The sequence below is a fragment of the Watersipora subatra genome, chromosome 8 (genome assembly GCF_963576615.1).
Source record: "Watersipora subatra chromosome 8, tzWatSuba1.1, whole genome shotgun sequence".
Lineage (NCBI taxonomy): Eukaryota > Metazoa > Bryozoa > Gymnolaemata > Cheilostomatida > Watersiporidae > Watersipora > Watersipora subatra.
In genome coordinates this window covers 52,872,973-52,897,137 of record NC_088715.1, presented here as the reverse complement: position 1 = coordinate 52,897,137, position 24,165 = coordinate 52,872,973, and the positions used below count along the sequence as shown (strand labels likewise).

The window sequence follows — 24,165 nt, the reverse complement described above, 5'->3', positions numbered from 1 at the left end:
GTCATAAAGTTTTAGGAACCAAAAATGCACCTTGCGCTGGATTTGAACTCGGCATTTACAGTTCTATCCAGTTCTTGGAAAGCTTACCATTAAGCCACACATCCTATTTGCCCGACTACGAATTAACCGTGATCATATTCGGTACATTGGTTGAAATACTCACGCTTAAAGCGCTTGAGGTTACTAACTGGCACGCTTGATCATTATGCGCTTCTGACACGGCTCTTACTGTAGTAAAGATTTTACTAGCTTATATTACTAGCTTACCAGGTAAGTTACTCAAATTCATTTGGTAATTATTTTATTGCCCGAGCCACACCAGCCATTCAGTTAGTGTAAAATATGAAAAGTTAGTCAATCACTGCAAATTTGTTTCAAGCGTATATAGATCCACTCTCATCAGGTGATAACTTCAAAGAGGTGGAATTCAAGGTGGCTTTAAGTGAGTGTGAAATTGACTCATCAATCACATCTCATTGGTCAATGGGTAGTTGTCATCAACTGATAAGAACTCCCTAGGCCTAAGGGATTCCCTCTTTGAAGAGATGAGTAGATAACTCTTACCATGCTTGCATGATGAAGTAAAATAATTTATTTTATTCAGTGTGCATCTTGTTTGGTTTGCAAATAATCATGAACTTTTGAAAAAGGCAAAGATGCAGGCTTCATATTGTCCAACGTTCTTCCATCTTTCTGATGAGAGCCGGTCTATATGCGCTTGAAGGAAATTTGTAATGATTAGCTAAGTATTCAGTATATATTAATATATATTAATATATATATGTTAATATATATATTAATATATATATATATGTGTTAATATATATATATATATTAATATATATAATTTTGGTACCAGCGTGAGCTGTAGAGTGTAAAATTGAAGAGATCTTATAAAATGGTAAAATGATTTTATAACTTAAAGTTTCATGTTTAAAACAATCTTCAGTTCTAATGATGGTGATCGGGTATCGTATCACTTATATACAAACTGGTGCTATTTAAATGTTACTAAGTAGGTATTTAGCTTTATTTCTACAAGCTGAAACCAGGTCGTTTCTTTCATTTAGGCTAGCCATTTCTGGCAAATGTATTATGTAATACTTCTCAGCTATACAGTATACATACAGGACAAACAAGCAAACTACTCTGTAAAATGGCAAATTATATCAAAAGCCAAGCCATTAGACACAGCAAAGAATTACTGCGGATTATGTATAGCTGAGAAGTATTACTTAATACATTTGCTGGAAATGGCTAGCCTAAATGAAAGAAACGGCCTGGTTTCAGCTTGTAGAAATAAAGCTAAATAGCTGCTTAGTAACATTTAAATAGCATCAGTTTGTATATACCCTACAGGATGAATTCATTCGCGGAGTTATATTTCGCGAAAATTGTCTTTTCATGCATATTCGCGGATGAATTTATTCGCGGCTAAAAACTGCCACTCTCTAGGAAAAAGTTAACTCTATTGCGGCTAGTTATAGATATTCCTACGCATGCGCACACTGCGTATTCCGGTTTCTATTTAGCTTAGAACTGCGAGGCGATCATGCTATTCTACGGTAAACAATTTTTGTTGCGTCCAGAGGTTTTCACGAATATTCATCGCGTTGGAGGCCTTTGATAAGCCAACAACTTGCGGTAAGTAATGAGTTCTTTACATTTACTAAATTAGTTGAATTTTACTTCGGTTCTTCGGTAAAACGCAATACTAACTTTTTCCATCCCTACTGCTTCATTATTTGTTTTAGTGTGAGAGAAAGATTTTCATCATACACTGAAGAACAATGATTGCAAGGGTGGTAGATGTCATTCTTAGAAGATCACCAATCATTCAGGGAGGTCTGGTGGGATTTTGAGGTGTCAAATTGAGGTTGAAGTGACCGCAGCTACTTGCGAAAAGAATATATCTGTTTTTAAAAAATGAACAAAAACGCCTTTACGAGCACAAATCTTTGGCCAACCGGCAGAACTTTGCATTAGTAAGCCACAAGGAGAGTTCTAGTGATAACTTCCTTACCAGCCATGTAGTAGCGAGAGATCAACACCTACCCAAGACAGTGACAGCGACAGAGCTGCTATTACCAAAATAACTAGTCAGAAAGCACCATTACACGCTAGTATTCACATATCAAGAGTACCAGTTTAATTTTATTGCTAGACAACCGCCATATGGACTAAACTGTTTATATTTACTCCATTCATCGTTTGTAAACTTTTATTTGTATTTGAAATGTTTTATTTGTACTCAAGTTTGTAATAAATTATAGTACATCTATACATTAAATAAAATATATAACTTAATCATGTTTGCTACAGCGATATCAAGGAGTTGTTGTCGATGAAGGCGTCTAGGTTGACTGGTTGCCTCTCTGCCAATATTCCTGCCTTGATGAATATTACTACTTGTCTGTAGTTTTCGTAATCGGAGTAGGTTGTTTCATTCTCAATCTGCAGTAAACACAAAACAGAAAAAATATTAACAAGTGTTGAGGAAGTACAAAACAATAGCTGAAGTATTTGATGAAAGCGATCAGTTTTTAAACAAAAGAATTAACTAATGCAGTTGATTATGGAAAAACGTATTTGCACTGCAAATCAAATGCATACCATAATGTCCAGATCAGATGTCATGATCGTCCTTGACTTCGGTATTAGAGATTGATGGAGTTGATTTCAATGTAAAAAGACTAGGAGAGCTTTTTTGCTATGCTGAAGCCATGCCGAATAACTCGTAAAAACCTTGAATAATTTTGTAAAGTTTGACGCAATGGCAATAAAGCTCGAAGCCTGGCGATGATTTTAAAGAAGTTGTGGAACTCGGCTACGTTTAGTACTTTTGCCTCGCGGCTATTTTCGCGATGACGCCATTTTGCATATCTTGTGACAACCTCGAATAATTTTGTAAATAAATGTGATGCATTGTCAATGGTGTTAGCTCAAAGCTCAGGCAATGATTTTAAAATTGTTTTGGAACTCAATTACGTTTAGTATTTACATTAAAAACTAGGCTAGCGACTAGTTTTCAATTTGATGCAGTAGTTATTCTCTCTTGTGATTAAAAATAGAACTAATTATTCACTGAATTTAATAATTCGCGGGATTGACTGTTCGCGAAATCGCGAATTTTTATGACCAACGAATATTTTCATCCTGTAGGGTAAGTGATACGATACCCAATCACCATCATTAGAACTGAAGATTGTTTTAAACATGAAACTTTAAGTTATAAAATCATTTTACCATTTTATAAGATCTCTTCAATTTTATATTAATATATGTATTAATATATATATATTAATATATATTAATATATATATTAATATAAATATATATATTAATGTATGTATTTAGTTTATATAAACTATATATTTATCTATAATACGGAGGAAACGGGCACTTATACATTACATATATGGATTTATGGTTTTAGATATAATTTAGGTATAGAATTTATGACCAAAGGAACTGCTAGTGGAGTATAATACAATTATTGTTTTAAATATAAATAATAATACTCACACTTGTACAACATTGTTTAGTAACAGTCTAGTGCCGGACCACATGCGTATACATCACTCATCAGATAATGTAATTATGTTAGTCTGTCTATCCTGTATTATACTACATTGTGTCGAGATTCTCTATTCAAATGTGAAGTAAATATAAGCTAATTCAAAAAAACTCTGCAGAAGCTGAGTTATTATTATTTTGGTATATTGATTGCTAGTCACTGTTCAAAAAATTGAAATGCTCCACTATTTCAAGTCATGTTCAATTGGTCTAAAAGAGTTAAATATAATTTAGATGGTTCTCTTTGCTATTTTACTTTGGTTAGTATTACATGATAGACCGCAGTATGAAAAAGACAGGATTACTATAGCCAAAGGTTTATATTACAGAAAGATGAGAGGGAAAGGCATGTTTCCACACTTGAATCAACGATTTTGAAGCTAGAGGAAAGGCTCTCGCAGACACACAAAGAGCTGAACAGCTATCAACAGGTATATCGTTTCTTCTATATCGTCATTATCATCATCGTGGTTATAGCGCGATGTAGCTCAATACTTCTTGTGGTGGAACTCCCAGGTTTTGATATGCCCATTTGTACCTCAAACGTTCTGGTTGAAACACGATATAGGTGTTACAATTGCATCAGTGGTGTAAAAGTTAGCATCTTTGCTTTCCAAGCAATAGATCCATGTTCGATTCCCGGCTGATGTACATTTTTTTATGGTAAGTCGTCAATCCTTCCTGTGGTTCTTTTCATGGGACATCCGTGTTTTTGTTTGCCATATTCAGACTTCAAACACTCAGACTGAAACACAAGATAAGTGTTACAATTGCATCAGTGGTGTGAAGGTTAGCATTGTTGCCTTCCAATCTATAGATCCGACTGATGCACTTTTTTTATTTCCACGACCAGCTCTCAATATTTGCTGTGGTTCTTCTGATAGAGCTCCCAGGTTTTGGTGTCCCATATTCGTACCTGAAGCTTCTTTGCTGAATCACAGTTTATCCGTTACAATTGCATTGCTTTAATGGGAAACCTCAAATTGCAATGAAATGCAAGTCGAGGCCTTTCATTAACAAATTGCAAAATACATTTGTTTCCATAACATCCTGCAATATGAGCTCAGCCCACCATAGGGTGTTGTACATGGAAACCCATAGCAGGAGCTCAGGCTATCGTGAAACATTTAATATGCTACAAATAAATGGCTAGCTTCTGTGTAGCCATATATATAGTTTAACTAAAATATATTCCTGTATTGTAACAATATATATTATAATAACCCTGCATCATTTTAATAACTGACTTGTAGTAAAATTAATGGTGTAGATAGTCTTGTTGCTGTATGCAGCTTGTAGAATATACTCCCCATAGTTCACCAGCTCTTCAGGGTTCTTCACTTCAGTGAGGGTCTACAATACTTCTTGGGTGGTCTTGTCTATTTTAACAACTTTGGAATGTCTGTTGGATGATATGATTAGAGAGTTGTTGTCAGTGGCGCACATTATGACATCGTAGAGCTCTATTAACCAGAGGAGGACTGGGATGCCCAGTTTCCAGCTGATGCACATTTTTCTCATGGCCACCACGACCAGTCCTCAATACTTATTGTGGTTCTTTTCATGGAACTCACGGGTTTTGTGTGCCATCTTTGTACCTCAAATGTTCTGGCTGAAACACAATAGGCCTATAAGTGTTACAATGGCATCAGTTGTGTGAAGGTTAGAGCTGTTGCCTTTCAAGCACTAGATCCGTGCCCAATTCCTGGCTGATGCACATTTTCCCACGACCAAACAGAGCGAAGCGATTGGTTGGGAGATTTATGATAAATGCACATGTGCACACAACTCCCGAAAATTTTTCATTAACAATGAGACGATACCCTTGTATCAAAATTTCATCAACAAATTTAATCATCGTTTTGTAGAGTCGTTAAAGTATAATAACGATACAAAACACATTCAAACCTATTTAAATATGTTACCAAGTCTTTGTAAACCATCGTTATTATCTTAAAACTTACCCATCTGATCGAATTATACACAAATAGACAGATTTATTTGGACGAAAATCGTTATTAAAACTTGTTAAGCCTCACTTTTATAAAAGTTAAGACCGAAAATTGAAACGCCGAGCGACAAAGAATAGAACGATTAAGTCGTGCGCATTTCATGAAAATATAACGTGCACTTTTCACCAGTCTATTGCATTGCCGAAGGTTTCGGTAATTAACGTAAGGAGTACTGAAATCGTTTCATTTTTGCCGATTTCAAATTAACTGACATTTCAGACACATTTGAGTGCTTTGGTATTCTAACTGATGTCCAACGCAGTGGAAGTAAAGGAAATGACGATGATATTTTTTTCTAACGATTCTTATGAGATTACGATATTTAATTATAAGTTTGAATACTCTTCTTGATACTTCTTGATATTGTTAGCTATGACGTTTTGAAATGTAAACAAAATTGTGCATTGGTTTTCTATTATTGCTGTATTACTATTACTAAGTTTGGATATTCTTTTTGATACTTTTTGATATTGTTAGATATGACGTTTGTAAATGTAAACAAAATTGTTCATTGGTTTTCTATTATTACTGTATTACTATATTAATAATATTGGTTATTCTAATAATATCAGTGCATTTTACTTCTAATATTTCTCCTATTGCAGGGGGAGAGATATCAACATATAATCTTTTCCTTTCATCATTGCTGTTTGTCATGACCAAACACTCTTTTAAATAGATTTTCTAAAAATCTATATAAATATCACTTCTTGGTATTGTTGGCTATGACGTTTTGAAATGTAAACAAAATTGTGCATTGGTTTTATATTATTACTATATTAATAATATTGGTTATTCTAATAATATCAGTGCATTTTACTTCTAATATTGGCCAATATTGCATTTCTCCTATTGCAGGGAGAGAGATAAACATATAATCTTTTCTTTCATTATTGCTGTTTGTTGTATATAACACCCACACCCAGTACATTACAGCTACCATGGCAGTTATCCTATTGCACTGCAGTGCCATTTGACTGCTAATATTGTAAAGGACTGACTCCGGTAGCTGAGTCAGCTTTACTTCACTAACAAGGAAGGCGCAACCTGAGCTACTGGTCTGCCTTATCCGAGACCTGATTGACACGCCAAGAGTGGTCAAGTCAGTCCAAGACAAGAACCGGGTAGTCAGGCTTGCTCCGAAACCAAATTCCGGCCTGCCCTCTAGGTCCCTATCTCAGGCTAGTCTAGTTCCACTAGCGGCTTGCCCTAGGACTTGATTTCTTATGCCATGGCACACCCGATCAAGTCTAGACAAAGCCGTGGATCAATCCCTAGCCTTATAGAGCCACCCTGGCAATTCCGTCAGATGGTTACAGTGAGCCCGCTTGTGCAATCGTTGAGCCAACCAGGCAAGCGTCAATGTAATCAGTTCTGCGAGTATATAATAGTTTTATTTATGATAGCTTTAGCAACATGCGTACACAAGATCGAGTGATATCAAGCACACTAGTGCACTCACTGCGCTGGCTTTATATAGCGGTCTAACTCCGCCCACCAGTCTACTTATAACGCAAAGAATGCACTGGATATAATAGGATTTGCACACAGGATAAACATAAGATTATATAATAGAAAAAGGAAGTTCAGGAAATTCAGGCAAGTGCTAATAAGGATATAATACGTGTAAATAGTTGATATACGTCCCAGTCTTCCACACTCTCCCCCCCCCCCAATTGTTTGGTCTGAGGATGAACAATTAAAAAGAGTGTTTATCGGTATTGTCGAGCGCGGGCTCTCAATCGCTAGGCCTCCTTACGGCACTCGTCGGCTATATCGCTGGTAGCGCTCCTCCTCCCGTTCTGCCCTGCGGGTATATTCTTCCTGTCTGAGTCGTGGGTCCTCATTGATTCTTTCTGCTTTTCTGCCGACAGGGTCATGGGCCTCGGCACCGGTTTCGGAATAGACCCCGGCTATGTCGTCGGCGCTGACATGAACCTCTAGGGTGGCCTCACCTACTCCTGTTACTTCCCGGCTTTCTGCGAGAGCTCCCTTAGGCGGTGACTCTACCCTCTGACTGGTGGGTATCGTTTGCTCCCGACTCAACCTCGGAATCGTATATCTTGGTGGGAGGGGCTTGTTGGCCATCTCTCTTCCCTCGGTTGATCTGCAGCGGTTTAGGTGGATGCGGAGGTCGGGTTGGCCACTTTTCCCACTCTGGCGGTCCCCCTGGTCAGCGCACCCCTTCCTTTCCAGTGGATTGGCCCTTGCCCGTTTCTGTCCGGCCCTCCTGCCTCTTATCCATCCGTTTCCGTCTTTCACGGGAAGGCAGACCCCAAACGGGGGGCATTCCTTCCATTGCATATATGTGCAAAAGTCAGAATACCATTCCTGGTCTATCTGGTACACGACACCGGGGTGCAGTTGGGGATTTTCGGCTTTCTTCTGATGTTTATATATGCTGAAGAATGAAGAAGAGCTCTTTTGGCATTTACACCAGAAGCGCTAATAATGCTGCCGTATGTGCCTCCTAACCGCACGACTTTCCTTATTTTGGAAGCCGCAGAGCCGGCATTCCCCTTTCTGGCGGTCTTCGGCGGCCTCCATCTTTTCGTAGGAGGTGGGGGAGTACCAGATGTCTTTTGATATCCCCTCGACTGTCTCTCGTCTCTCTCGGTCTTTTCTTATCTCGAACAATTCTTCTCTTTCCTTGTTGGTGGGAATTGTTTGTATATTTACTGAGCAGGCCCTCATTGGCCCTGGTCTGCTCTTGTTCGTTGTTAGCGGAGTGTGCGATTGGCGTTTCTGTCCGGTCTCTAGCGGAGGGCTATCGTTGGGTGGCTCACCTCTACTCCCGACCCGAAAACTTTGTCTCGCGGAATTAGGCTTGTCTTTGTTTGGACTGACCTTGTTTCGGGGCGTCTTGTTTTTCACCAATTGTACCACTCTAATGTTGGTTGCTACCTGTTCCCCTGGTCTCTCTCCCTTATAAGCAATGGGTACTGCATTTCTCCTTGTTTCGCTATTCTCGGATATTTTCTCTCGATCGATTCCTTGTCTTCCTGCTGGTATCTCAGTTTCCTCCAGAATACCATCCAGTTCTGCTAATAGTAATTGTAGTTCATGGTCCTCGATGGCTCCCTTATCATCTTGTGCCGGTTTCATGTTGAATTTAGCGATATAAGTTTTCAAAGGTAGAGCGAGCTTGTTGTTCGTCAGCGTACTGCTTATGGAGTGATTGGAAGTAGCGCCAATTCCAAAAGATGGCCACTTTTTGGTTCCATCGTGCCTTTGCTCCTGAAAAATTTTGCTGTCTGGAGTCCTCCGTCGAAAGCATTTGTTGCCGAACTGTTTTTATACCTCTTGATTTTTTACATCCGCCTCAGCCTCCGCCCCTTTTGCCGAGATGTTTCGGCCAAGTGTAATCAATTCCGGTTGTTCTTCTACGTGTTGGTTCGTGGCCAACATTCCTTTCAGTTCTAAGATCGATTCTTTTAGGATCGCGTATTGGGACATCAACTCTTGGTTAGTCCTCAGGTCTCCCCTCTCTAGTAATTTTTCCAGTTTTCCCACCATAGCTTTGGTGAACTGGTATCGTTCTATGAGTTTGACCTGTCCTTCCATTACTTCTGACCCTTCGTCCTCAGGGCCAATCCAGTGGCATACGGCCTGACCGTATCTGATGGGTGGTCCCACCGTTCGTCTGGGTCTCCCATCCTGCTTTCCTCCAATATTCCTCCAATAAGAAGTCAGTCCAAGACAAGAACCGGGTAGTCAGGCCTGCTCCGAAACCAAATCCCGGCCTGCCCGCTAGGTCCTTATTTCAGGCTAGTCTAGATCCACTAGCGGCTTGCTCTAGGACTTGATTTCTTATGCCATGGCACACCCGATCAAGTCTAGACAAAGCCGTGGATCAATCCCTAGCCTTATAGAACCACCCTGGCAGTTCCGTCTGATGGTTACAGTGAGCCCGCTTGTGCAATCGTTGAGCCAACCAGGCAAGCGTCAATATAATCAGTTCTGCGAGTATATAATAGTTTTATTTATGATAGCTTTAGCAACATGCATACACAAGATCGAGTGATATCAAGCACACTAGTGCACTCACTGCGCTGGCTTTATATAGCGGTCTAACTCCGCCCACCAGTCTATTATAACACAAAGAATGCACTGGATATAATAGGATTTGCACACAAGATAAACATAAAATTATATAATAGAAAAAGGAAGTTCAGGAAATTCAGGCAAGTGCTAATAAGGATATAATACGTGTAAATAGTTGGTGTGTAAATAGTTGGTATACGTCCCAGTCCTCCACAATATTGCATTTCTCAGCCATCAGTACCCTTTCTTTTTTACAATATCACTTTGGTCGTGGGCTGTATGACAGTGGAATTTCTAGTTTTATGATTACCACTGCTAGTCGTCAATACTTCCTGTGGTTTTTTTTATAATAGAGTTTGCGGATTTTGGTGTGCCATATCCGTACCTCAAACGTTATGGCTGAAACACAGTATAGGTGTTACAATTGCATCAGTGGTGTAAATTTTAGCATTGTTGCTTCTCAAGCAATAGATCCGGGTTCGATTCCTGGCTGATGCACAATTTTTCTTGATTTTCCTAACCAGTCCTCAGTATTTGCTGTGGTTCTTCTGACAGCACTCCCAGGCTTTGTTGTGCCATATTCGTACCTGAAACTTCTTTGCTCAATCACAATTTATTCGTTACAATTGTAATTACAAGAGCCCAGTCCACCATAGGGTGCTGTACATGGAAACCCATGGCAGGAACACAGGCTATTGGGAAACATTTAATATGCTACAAATAAATGGCTAGCTTCTGTGTAGCCATATATATAGTTTAACTAAAATATATTCGTATATTATAACAATATATATTATGTGGGATGTTATGTAATATTCGAGGCTTTCCAGTGATTAGGCAGTAATGCAAGGGCTGGCTATTTTGGGAAGCTAGGGCTATTGATAGGCTTTTTTCGTGAAAAGCCAGCTTATCTAAAAAGCATATCTAATGTGTCTTGCTATATAAACTGGCATGAATAAGATGCTTGGCAGATGGCTCAGCAGGAGAGAAAGTGAGCTGATCATCAGTATTGCCGTGCTTCTATTGACAAGCAATTTACCTTGTGGAGATCGGACTTGAGAGTCCATTGGGTAGCAGTGAGTCTGCTAATTTGGTTTGCCAAAGGGTTGGCAGTAGAGACTGCCGTGAGATCGGTGACCACATTCTTCTGTGGCGTGTATCGCCGTTGTGGTGAAGGCCGGTGGCAAAGGGGAGGTTAGTGTGTCATGGTAGCAGCTTGGTGCTGCGCAGCAATATTTTTGTTTATTTGCTACCATAGCAAAATAACCCTGCATCATACTAATAACTAACCTGTAGTAACATTAATGGTGTAGATAGTCTTGTTGCTGTATGCAGCTTGTAGAATATACTCCCCATAGTTCACCAGCTCTTCAGGGTTCTTCACTTCAGTGAGGGTCTACAATACTTCTTGGGTGGTCTTGTCTATTTTAACGACTTTGGAATGTCTGTGGGATGATATTATTAAAGAGTTGTGTTCAGTGGCGCACATTCTGACATCGTAGAGCTCTATTAACCAGAGGAGGACTGGGATGCCCAGTTTCCAGCTGATGCACATTTTTTTTACCACCAAAACCAGTCATCTGTACTTGCTGTGGTTTTTTTCGATAGATCTCCTGGGTTCTGGTATCCCATATTCGTATCTCAAATGCTCAGGCTGAAAGACAATATAGTTGTTACAATTGCATCACTGGTGTAAAAATTAGCATTGTTGCTTCGCAAGCAATAGATCAGGGTTCGATTCCTGGCTGATGCACATTTTCTCATGACCACCACGACCAGTTCTCCATACTTGCTGTGATTATTTCATGGAACTCACGGGTTGTCGTTGTGCCATCTTTGATCCTCGAGATTTTTGGCTGAAACACAATATAAATGTTACAATTGTATCAGTGGTGTAAAGGTTAGCATTGTTGTTTCTCAAGCAATAGATCTAGGTTCGATTCCCGGCTGATGCACATTTTTTCATGGTCAGTCGTCAATACTTCCTGTGGTTCTATTCATGGAACTCCCGGGTTTTTGTTTGCCATATTCGTACCTCAAACGTTTTGGCTGAATTAGGATATACAGTGGAACCTTTGTACTCGAACACAGTTCGTTCCAGAAAGTTGTTTGAAAACCGAGTTCGTGAACTGAACCAATCTTTCCCATTAGAATTTTTATATGTAAATTTTAACCCATTCCAAGTCGCGATAACAACTTCGGTATAGTATTTTTTCAACATTTTACACCCAAAAGTACTGTATACCGCATTTTAATAATAAAATTGGGTAGATATAGTTCATGTTTAATCTTAAGAAATGATTTTTTATTTTTAATGACAACAAAAGAAAACAAAAAGTAAGCATTTCGTATGTTTTGCTCTTGAAACATCGAAAACATAAAAGGTTAAGAAATGATAACGAAAATTGCAAAAATTGATAACGAAACAAAAAATGCAACAGATCAGTTACATTAAAAATTATGTAAAAAAGAAAATATGAATAGCAATGGCACATTTATTCCTCCAAAACAATTTATGATAACTCAAATGGAGGAGTTGTCTCCCTAGCAACTCGCTTTAGTAGAGAAGACGTCGTCCCAAATCGTTCCTTCTCGGTAAAAAATTTATAAAGCGTAACTTGGTTCTCCCTTTTTTTGAAAGCCTTTCTAAAGTGGCTCATTACAACCTCCTTAAACACATCAACAGCTCTAATGCTTGCAGCTATATCTGGATGGTAAAGTTCCACAAAACTTTAGATATCATTCCATCTTGCGCAAATTTCTCTCATATTCGCAGTAGAGGCATCATTTCTGACGTCATCCTCATCAGAAGACATCTCTGTCAACGTTAGTGCTGGATAACGATTCGAGTGCATTCGGTTTTTCGATAGTTGTTCTCTCTCGGTTCATCGATTCAGAAGGAGAAGACAACTGCGTATGAACCGAATTTTACATCACGATTCAATTCAGTGTTTGCGCATGCCCACGCAGCAGCTTCCTAAGCAGTTTCGTGAGAGCATTGTTGGGTCAGCAAATGTGTTTAAAGTTTTTTTTTCACCCAAATAGTAGCAACAGTCTTGACTCTTGTCAAATTAACTCATGTGATGTTTTGTAGTTAAGAGACTCATATTTGTAATATCTTATGGTATTAATCTTCATTGATTGTATTTGTCCTGAGCATATTGTAATTTTTTATTTATGTTTATTCAATTGTTTTTAAATTAATTAATTTGATGTTGATTCATTAAATTTTAAAGAGGATAACATTTTTCAAATTGTATTAGTTAATTAATATAATTGAAAATGACACCATTAAACATTTTTTGCAAATATTAATGATTAGTTTACTATTTAATAATAAATATACAAATCTCGGTTCGATTCGGTTCATAATGCCCATATGAGCAAACCAAAGTAACAAATGAAAATTCGGTTTCATTCAGTTTTCAGGAGAAAACAACTCTGAAATTGAATGCATAGTGCAGGTATACATCGAACAGCTCTAGTCAACGTCCGTTTCTGTTCTTAAACGTGCATGAGTTATTGGGTGGTGAGCAAGTCATGATGTTCGTCGAGGAACTCCTCGACATCGCCACTGTCTATTTCTAAACCAAGATTTTGGCCTATACTGACAATTTCATCAATCAGTTGAACGCCTTTTCGCAGTCCCTCCTTGACATCAGCAGCTTTGCTGGTACCGGCAACACTGTCTAGCCCTTCCAACTCTAGTTCGGCCACACAATTGAGTCACAATGCTTGTATAACACTTGGTTCCACGCTTTGTCAATGAGGGAGATGCAGGGATAAATATTGAAATGATTTTTTCCCAAAATCTCAAAGGGTTAGGTTTGTGTCACTAGTCACATCGAAGCATCGTTGAAACAAGAACTTGGTGGACTACTTCTCAAAATTTACAATGATTTGCTGGTCCATTGGTTGAATCAAAGTTGTGGTATTTGCAGGGAGATGCTTTGTTTTGATAAAATCCAATTGCTCTGTCAAATCCTCTTGCAAACATGGAGGGTGGCAATTTCTTTTCCACCAAATATTTTTTATGGCTTGACCAAACACTTTATGCACCCACTCAGTTCAAATTTGCCTTGTCAGCCAAGCCTTTGTATTTGCCCTCCACAGAATGGGCAGCCTCCCTTTTATAACATTGTTAGATTTAAAAGCACTTGCATTCTCGGAATGGTAAATAAAAGAGACTTTATTTTGAGGTCACCACTAGCATTTCCACACAGGAGAGTTTGTCTATCCTTCAATGGTTTGTGGCCTGGCATCGACATCTCCTCACGAATGATGTACATTCTTCGTGACATTTTCATCCAAAAAAGTCTGGTTTCATCCATATTGAACACTTGTTGAAGCATATTGCTCGGCATCGATATATTGTTTGTATGCCTTTTTGAAGTCATCAGCAACTGCTTTGTCCAAACTTGTTGCTTCCTCATGACGAACAACGAAATGTATACTACTTCTTTTCTTAAACTTTTCAAACCAACCTCTGCTAGCTTTAAAAGCAAACCCTTCAGGAACGATGGTAGGGTATTTTTTGATCAAATCTTCATATAAATTTTGCTTTTGCACAAATCGTATCTTCACTCAGAGTGTCCCCTGATAACTGTTTTTTGTTTACAAAAATAAGCAGAAGTGTTGCCACTTATTCCAATACCTGCGGCCTTTGTTTGCTAAAATCACTAGATCCTTTAGCGACACCACTTGCTTTAAGTTGGTCTTTATTTTTTACGATGGTACTTATGGTCAGTTTCGCCATGCCAAACTCCTTAGCCAACACAGATGCACGCACACCTGATTCACATTTAGCTATCAGTTCCTTTTTAAATTCAATATTTTTGCCAGTTATTTTTCTTTTTTCCTTTGGCGTCTTTCTTTGTTTTTGGAGCTATACTAACGAACGTTCCGATGCCGTTTCCGGAGCTGTTCCAATCGTTTAAATTCAATGCGCATGCTCCGGTTCGGTCAAGGACCGAATTTATGTTCGACATTCGAGACGAACAAACTCAAAATCTATGATCGAAAACTTGAGTTGGTCGAGGACTGAAGCATTCGAGAACCGAGGTTCCACTGGAAATGTTACATTGGCATCAGTGGTGTAAAGGTTAGCATAGTTGCCTTCCAAGCAATAGATCCGGGTTTGATTCCTGGCTGATGCACATTTTTGTATGACCACAGCTGCCAGTCCTCAATACTTTTTTGTGGATCTTTTGTTGGCACTCCCCAGTTTTGTTGTGACATCTTTGAACCTCAAACGTTTTGGCTGAAACACAATATAAGTTTTACACTTGCATTAGTGGTGTAAAGGTTAGCATTGTTGCTTCCCAAGCAAATCATACGGGTTCGATTTCCGGTTGATGCACATTTTTTCATGATTATCACTGCCAGTCATCAATACTTTCTGTGGTCCTTTTCATGGAACTCCCAGGTTTTTGTTTGCCATATTCGTACCTTAAACATTTTGGCTAAAACACAAGATTAGTGTTACAATTGCATCACTGGTGTAAATGTTAGCATTGTTGCTTTGCAAGCAATAGATCCAGATTCAATTCCCGGCTGATGCAGATTTTTGCATGACCACCATAACCAGTCCTCAATACTGTCTGTGGTTGTTTTCTTGGGACTCCCCAGTTTTTGTTTGCCATATTCGTACCTCAACCGTTTTGGCTGAAACACAATATTGGTGTTACAGTTGCATCAGTGGTGTAAAGGTTAGCATTGGTCCCGTTCAATCAATAGATACGGGTCGATTCCCGGCTGATGCAAATTTTTTAATTGCCACCACAGCCAGTCATAAATAATTCCTGTAGTATTTTTATAGATCTTCCGGGTTTTTTCTTGCTATTTTTGTACCTCAAACAGTTTGGCTGAAACACAAGATAAGTGTTACAATTGCATCAGTGGTGTAGAGGTTAGCATTGTTGATTTCTGATGAAATAGATCCAAGATTGATTCCCTGCTGATGCACGATTTTGTATGACCACCGCTGCCAGTCCTCAATACTTTGAATTTTTTGTTGGAATTCACGGGTTTGTTGTGCCATATTTGTACCTCAAACGTTTTGGCTGAAAGACGCCGTAAGTGTTACAATTGCATCAGTGGATTAAAAGTTAGCATTGTTGCCTTCCAAGCATCAGATCCGGGTCTGATTCTCGGCTGTTGTCCATTTTTTCATCTTGGCGAAGGCCAATTCGTTTGAGGTTAAAATGAAACAGGCTAAGCTATTATTTTCATTGTGTAAACCTGTTAATTTGGGGTAAATATTTGGACGGAATTAGATTTTCCTTGCTTTTTCCGCATTTTGTTTGTTGACATTAACACTTTGGTATCGTCATTTCTTACCTATGGTTCTCCTGCTCAAAGCATATGGTAAAGACGTGTGATAGACTTGCATTTATTTCCTTGCCTAATATAAAATACATACTTCATACTTGCTGAACAACATTGATCTGTTTTGTGCTTGTATAAGTCTTCGCTTTCACTATATTATAGGCACGTCCTTAATGTTCTTGTCCCCATCATTTACACTGCCAGATGTCCGTTTGTTCATCACTTTGTTTTGTCTATTCAGGAGAACACAACCCTTCACCGAACTCGAGATGAATTTGATGGTCGAATTAGAGAGATGGAGGCCGCAGTTGAGAAACAGACTAGAAAGCTTAAATCTAAAGATAAAAAGGTTTGTTGTAGATTATGACTATCCGTAACATTCTTCTCGTTCAGAACCTTTTTGTTGTATTTATCCTGCATTCCTCCACGATGAAATTAATGTTCAACCTTCTCGTATGTGTCACTTCAAATCTATCATTTTTACCTTTTAGCCCTATGATCTCCGCTGTGTAGCTCCATAGTAGTCTCTCATAATTTTAGTATTATAATCTATTCCATGATGCATCCGATATTGCCAATGTATTTTATATATACATGTTTTAGTATTTGAGAAAGTATTATATCATTGTCTTCATATTCTAGCATCCGTCAATACGTTAATTGGGGCCTGCGGATTTTTCCTTTGGCCTCCAGTAAAATTATTAATCATCTGAGGTGAAGTCAAATAGGTATATGCTGGTCAATAAACCAATCATAGAGGTATACGCTAGTCAATAAACCAATCAGAGGTATACACTGGTCAATAAACCAGGAATTGTCCTGTACACGTCGCCTTCAGCCAACTTTGTCATTACTTTATTGAGGATAAGATGACCAGCAGACATTCCAAGATAGTTTATATTACTGTTATTTACAACTAGTGTCTGTTGGCTGACATTTTCTCAGTTGCATTTTCTACAAACAGTTTTTATTGGTTGTCTGCTCCCAATGAAGTCAATCCGGCTCAGTCTCGGTGCATCAACGCGTGTCCTAGTTAAAAATGAACTTGCACAAAATTGTAGTAGGTTGTATCAGAAAGTGTCGGTATTTTTCTATCATTCGCGATTGTTTTTTATGTTTGAGGTGATTTTGACTGCCAGCATGTTTCAAGATTAGAATCGACAAAGCTTGATGGCTGTTAAAACATCTATAGTTGCAAAGAGACCTGCAGAATAGAGACGCGTAACACTGCAACTTAAACGCAATAGTCGCTATCATTTATTGCATTTAATGACGCCATTTCACATGTATTTTTCTTCTAAGCATTTCAGCCGCGACCAAGTTTTGCTGATTTTAACTTTGAAACATTTTGGTCAGACGACCTCAAACTTCAAAAATAATCTGAAATAGTAGGAAAATCCTGATAACTTCGGATAAATCTACTAAAATTGAGTGTGAGTTTATCTTTAAAAATAACCATTTCTCTATAATCGTGAGGGGTAAGCCTACCTGATCAGAGTTCAAATGCCACATCGGCACTTTAATCTGATGCGCATGCTCCGAGGGCATACAAACTACTACTAACACTAGTATGGTTGCTATTGGTCCATTGCTGTCACGCGTAGCTCCTGCAACTATATTTGATTTTTGCCATAATGTAATCGAGCGTCTCCAACTATCTGTGCATCACACAAAGTTTTCAAATACTTTCAATTTTGCAACTTAACTTTGGATATTGCTGCTAATTTCTTAGCTGTTTTCACTTTGCTTTCCTTTCAATGTTGGATAAATTAATAAATTTTCCGACCATTGTGAGCGTAAAGTTGAAAAATCGATTTGTTTTGAAAATAGTTTATTTTTACTTCATTAATTGCTTAGTTTTACTCCCCTATTCAAAAGATGCAATTAAAATATTGTATAAAGCTGATTGTAACACATGTAAATCTCCTCATCGGCACAATCAATTTTGAATTAAAAACTAGATTTGCATGTTATCGGCTAACTGTCTCAACCCCTAGTAAAATTTCTAGAAAACAAAAAAATATATACTTTTAATAAAATCGTAATTCATTGATTAGTTGGCTGGGATGAATAACTAAGCACTGGCATTTTACTCTTTGGTTTCATGAACTTGAGTCTCATATTTATTCTGCTGCCGTGAAGTTACGTTTGATTTTAAGACGCTTCTGCAAAGACTCAAAATATTACTGATGGCAAGTGGCTGTTCAAATTATTTGTTCAACAATTCATGTTTTTGGATTTTTTATGGAAACCGTTGAGGAGTGCTGGTGACAAAATATCGAAAAAGCGTCTATGGGTTCTGCAATAAGATGCGTCGGCTTACTTCTACTCGTATCCATAAACTAGGAGTTATTCTCTACCTCTTTTATGTTATATTTCACTGACAGGGAAATTGTCTTATGCACAACCTGCAGACGAGTCCAATAAAAGTTTTTAGCATACAGTGAATGTATTTATTATAAAGCAAGCTTTCATTATCATAGCCTGAGAACATTGAAGGCTGGCTCATACTACATCGCTATATCTCAACATTGATGCCACAATACACCGGTGATCATATGTGATAGCAACGTTCACCATATCTTGTTTGCATCAGCAAATATTCCGCAGCAGAGCGTTCTCGTTTTATAATGCTGTCGCTGAAAGCATCAAACATTGTGGTCTCGCAGAAACTATCGTAAAGGGAACTATAGATCAAGCAATCTACGACTGCCAATCACCATCGTTAAAGTGGTGCACATGGCACAGACTGTCATTGATGCCCAGTGGAATATTGGGAAAGTTGTAAAGTTACCCTCGGTGTTGCCATTGGTCACATGGTGCACACACAGTAGTCGACAAATAATTGCTGAGAGGACAAACTCACTATCCTTCGTTTTTTCGTGACGTCATTTTATTGTTGTCGGCCATCTTTACAGACAATTTTTTCGTTAGAAACACAAAGCTTTTGCATTGATAATTTGAAAACGATGTTTTTGTTTGCAATTTTTTATTATAGTGTCAAAACAACACTTGAAAGTACTAATAAATCAAAGAAAAACGATCGTTTTCTACAAAAATGGCGGCTTTTTCGTGAACGAGCGCATGCGCAAACGATTTGATGACGTCAAAAAAACGATGGATACAGTTTGTGCCAGCCTTTACCGGTTGGGAATCCGAAAGCGTCCGATTCGAAATTGATTGCTCTAACCTTCATCGTCTTTTACCACTGCTCATAATCAATGTTTTTGACATTACTTTTAATCTTTATATTTTACAGTATAACTTGTTGGCTCCTTTTGCAGCCTACACAATGTGATCATCATGTTGTTTGTTTGCAGCTAACAGCCCTTTTAAAAGTGGTAGGTGGTCACTCTCGCTTTTCTCTTCTGTTCAATTATGCTGTTCATTTGAATGGTTCCGCTATCTTGAGCCAAGGTCAACACGACTATCTCTATGGCAACCAATTAGTCATTGCTGCTCTGTATGCTTATGTCTAAACCAGTGCTTGACCTGAGTAATGTAAGAATAAATTTGGAGATTTATCCAATTAATGAATGTTAGTCGACCTACGAGATGCTCTACGGATGATGGTTTGAGACACGAGATGCCTTTTCAACAGAAATATCATTTGAAAACCAATTTATCACATTAAAAAACTTTGTGCATCTGTGCATTTTGCAAATGCAAAATGGGCATTTAAAATAAGATTTTTTTCATTCAAAGTTAAATCCGCTTCAAAGTGTAAGTACATTTTGCTTCATACTTCGGAGATGCTGTAATTTTATCCCCTTTAAGAGTTTTTTCTGGTCATTTATCAGTGAAATTATTTTTAACTATTGAGAATTTTTTCGGTGAAGTTTCTATATGCTGTGAGCAATCTGTCGCACTTCCTCACTCACCCCACGCCCATCTTTTTACTTTTCATCATGAATACACCCTCATCGGCCTACACCAGCTTACTCTGTAACAAGCGGATTGTTACATTTGGGAGACAAATTGAGCAGTTATAAAAGGTACTTCGTAAGAGCATGTGTGAATAATAGGCCTATATTGTTTTAAAACCTTGGAGATAGTGGTGTCGCGCTTTAGGTAACGGAAATTTAAAGGCTTTACTTACCAGTTATATAAACGCATTTCATAAGTATAGATTATTACATGACTATAGATTATTTCGAGCGTAAATGAAGCGAGCAAACAATAAAAAACTCTCATCGCATTTTGTTAATATAATCATAAAGGTTTATTAAAATTCAACTTGTCTCCCAAGTTATTTTGTTATAATTTCAAGTAAATGTTATTATGTAATAAGATCAGAATAAACAATCAGACCATAATATTTCTGTTTTCACTTTTCCAAGTAACCACACCTGTCAATTGCTCAGAAAAATCTCTCCTGGCTGCTGTGTTGCAACAATGATTAACTGTATCAAGGAATAACTAGATGTAAACAAATCACTCCTGCACTCTATAGATCTTTGCTAGAAAGTTGCGAAAACACTCACTCACTATATTAAAGGAAATTGAAAATCCATACACGCTGATTAGTTGACAATTTATAATCTCCCTTTTGTGACTAGTCTGTATTTGCTTGATTTGTGCACTTGTTAGATACAAGCTTGTTCTTGTTTGCCACTTATATTTTGCGCCGAACAACTAGTTTGCATATTACACAACTTCTCCCTGATCTTCTGCTCCAGTTTTTATTGGTCATCAGTACAAACACTTTCTTCATTCTCTATTGTATTTTATCACTTATGAGTTGGTATATTTTGTGATTGAGTGAATTCCCGGCACCCTTCTGCTAGGAGAGACCCTCTTCTTCTCTTTGGTTGCGGAATAATTGGCTCTTCATTTGTATAGATATATTTAAAAATGTAGATTTAATTAAAGAGGTTGCTGCAAATGTCAATCTTTTGCCCCGATGTGGCTGACACATACTGTCAATTGTTTCACGAGTAGGTTCAGAGTGAGGGTGTTCTTTTTCCTGATTTTGTCTTGCTCAAGTCTCATTGGCTCATACTGTTAACACTGATTGCACTTTGGTGTATGCTAGAAAATTGTCAAATGCTAAGAAGCTCATTTCTTTGTTTTTTTTTTCATTTCTATAGTAAAATTTAAAATGGTATTGATAGATATTGATAGGTATTGATTAGGTATTGATAGATAGGTATGAGGCCTGATAAATTTTAGGTAAGTCTATGAGCATCGGCGCATGTAACTTCGCAATGTGTGGCACCTATATTAGCTCATGCCTGTTTGTGTGGCCCTTCCTTAGCTCAACTTCTGATATGTCGGTCATTAAATGACATGTTGGTTAACAGTTGACATGTTGATCGCTAAATAACATGTTGGTGATTTGTTGTTGATTGTTAGAAAATAAGATAGATTTTTGATGATGTGCTAGTCACCATTTGACTTGGTGCTCATGAATTGGCATGTTGGTCGTGCGATGGCATCTTGGTCAGGAGATGGCTTGCTGGTTACGAGATGGCATGGTACTCATGGAATGGCATGTGCTCATGAAATGGCATGTTGCTCATGAAACGGCATGTTGCTCATGAAACGGCATGTTATTCATGAGATGGCATGTTTCTCATTGAATCGCATATTGATCATGCGATGGCATGACGATCATTATATGATACTATAGCCACAAAATGACATGTTGGTCATTGGCTGATAGATTTGGTTTACTTTGTAGATCGCGGATGCTGACTCTGAAAAAGGCAGGTTGCAAGAAATGCTCGAACATAAGAATGACACACTTGATCAGTTGGATGAACAATTAAGGTGATTGGCAGCTGCCTTTACTCTTTGTTATCGTGTCTCTATGGCTTTACTCTTTGTTATATACTCTTGTGTCTTTATGGCTTTACTCTTTGTTATCGTGTCTCTATGGTTTTACTTTTTGTTATCGTGTCTCTATGGTTTTAAATATTTAAAGTTGATGTATCTATTTTATAAATGCATAACTCTTGGTCATACGCAAATGCAGTTCCAAGCCTTATTATGCAGCTCATGGTACGCAATGAGTTGAATATTGAGAAAAAATTATTTATGACAGATTAGAAAGTCTGACATGAATTACAGAACGTTTAGAATTGTTTCACAGCAAATGTTGTGATTGTGTTTAACTCTTTCGTTACCGAATTAGTTTTTTACCAGAACATATTAGGAAAAAATGGATATTTGATCAGAGTGTGTATTAGTAGCCTATTCATAACTTTTGAACCACAGTCTATAAAAAAAAGTTGCTATCAAATTATTCAGCATAGAATTTATATTAACTGATATCATAAAAATGTTATAAATGTGCTGCAAAATGAGTTCGGATACTTTTCCCGACCATTTTCGCTTTGGCCGTGAGTATGTCCAAGTCAGACGATTTATTAATATTATCACTGCTGAAAATAAAAATAATCACTTTCAGTAGTATTATTATTCAATAAAAATCACCCAAAGTCCTTGGATATAAAATTATTGAAACTTTCATAGCTGTAATGCGTCTGACGCACCTGATCATCGCTAAGAAGGAATTACAATGAAAAATAAAGTTTTTGCGAAACTACGCTTAGGATAGGTTGTAAACATATTTTCTATTGCCACAACGCATTCTGACAATTGTTTCCTTTTGTTCAAGTACAGATACCATAGAGTAATTTATAAACTACAAAGACTACTAAATCCACACGCTCTTGGACATACGCAAACGCTTTGCCTTGCTACGCAGCTCGTGGTAGCGAGAGATTAAGCGTGAGAATGCAAATCTGTCAAATTCTGAGACAGAGTTTCTTGAGTAACCTCAATTTGAAGTCTTTCAGTTCCTCTTTTAAAGACTTTTACGATCTACTTTAGGTCTTCAGAATCTCATGAGAATAAGTGAAAACAGCCAATCAATCACACTTGTCAAAACTTAACCACTTTTTTTAAATGTTGACAACATTCTTTTCTGCTCAGTCATATTCAATTCTAACTGGGACTACTCAAAAACAATATTGTTCTTTTAACGGAAGTAGCCTACTGGCTCAGCAAACTTCTACAATTGTTCTTAAAAATAAAGTCTGGTCTTACATCTTAAATAGCAACAACTTGTGAAATTTTAGTGCATCTTACAGCTATTTATAGTTTTGTGTTTTTTTCGGGAACAGTGATATATAAAACAGAGAAAAACCTTTTTTATGCATGTAGTTAGGTAGGCTTCAAATAGGAAGTGGTAGTTGCACAAGAACAAGCTGACAATTGCTGTGACTTTATTGAACAAGCGTCCAGTTTCGCACTATAACTGCTTCAAAGGCTCCAAAAAGAAGTGCGTCGGCCGGGAATCGAACCCGGATCTATTGCTTGGAAGGCAACAATGCTAACCTTTACACCACCGACGCTGCTCTGACAAAAACTCAATGTGTATAAGGCCCGATGAGAAGTAAAATCACTTCATGACAGATGAAAATGATTTATTGCCATTAGGGTATTCATGGTATATATTTTATTGCCCACGCAACGCCAAGCCTTTAGCTAGTCACTGATGTGGCTCTATTAGTCTTTTTTCACTTTGGTTTCTTGTTGGCAGACTTGAATGCTATGGTAACTTTATATCATTTGAGTCTAATGACATGAGAAAACCGCCAATGGCACAAGAAAACTGACTTGTCAAATTCTAAAAATTTCTTTATAGTTTCCCTTTTTTCTTAGCCACAGCTCTTCAGTGTTAGCTACAACCATAAAAGAGTTTGTGGACTAATTGTTTTTACCAATGCACTGGTAACGCTTCGAAACTTTACCAAAATGAAAATAAGGATAAGGATAAAAATAAGGCATTTCTATTCGTTGTAGATAACGATAACAAGTAAAAAACTCTTCGAGCGGTTTTTGATTATCTGTAGTTTTGCTTTTTTATGGGTTCCGTCAACAAATCATATAAAACATAGACCTACTAACTATAATATTATTAACTATTATATTAAGTCTAGTTAATAGGTCTATGTATATAAAACAACTAAAAACCCTTTGTAATAAACTCTATTAGTTAGGGCTCAAAAACAAGTGGATCTAGGTAGATGTTCCATGAGGACATGGTGCTATTTGCTGGTGCCTTTCTGTTTAATTCTAGCAGCTCTAAAAAGATAGCAAAAAGAAGTGCGTCGGCCGGGAATCGAACCCGGATCTATTGCTTGGAAGGCAACAATGCTAACCTTTACACCACCGACGCTGCTCTGACAAATGCTCA

The 24,165-nt window shown here is 37.8% G+C and overlaps 1 protein-coding gene and 3 non-coding genes across 4 annotated transcripts in view; 2 read left to right on the top strand and 2 right to left on the bottom strand.

Moving 5' to 3' along the window:
• The window catches only part of LOC137402719 (coiled-coil domain-containing protein 158-like), a 91,689-nt gene that overhangs the window by 33,773 nt on the left and 33,751 nt on the right, over window positions 1–24,165 (top strand). The window contains exons 14-16 of the mRNA XM_068089224.1: window positions 3,906–4,007; window positions 16,201–16,308; window positions 21,643–21,731. Coding sequence (XP_067945325.1) covers window positions 3,906–4,007; window positions 16,201–16,308; window positions 21,643–21,731 — 299 coding nt within the window. The remainder of the gene's footprint in view (window positions 1–3,905; window positions 4,008–16,200; window positions 16,309–21,642; window positions 21,732–24,165) is intronic.
• Trnag-ucc (transfer RNA glycine (anticodon UCC)) lies at window positions 14,717–14,788 on the top strand. The gene has a single exon. It is a non-coding gene; the product is annotated as a tRNA-Gly (tRNA).
• Window positions 23,249–23,320, bottom strand: Trnag-ucc (transfer RNA glycine (anticodon UCC)). The gene has a single exon. It is a non-coding gene; the product is annotated as a tRNA-Gly (tRNA).
• On the bottom strand, window positions 24,076–24,147 carry Trnag-ucc (transfer RNA glycine (anticodon UCC)). Its single transcript has one exon. It is a non-coding gene; the product is annotated as a tRNA-Gly (tRNA).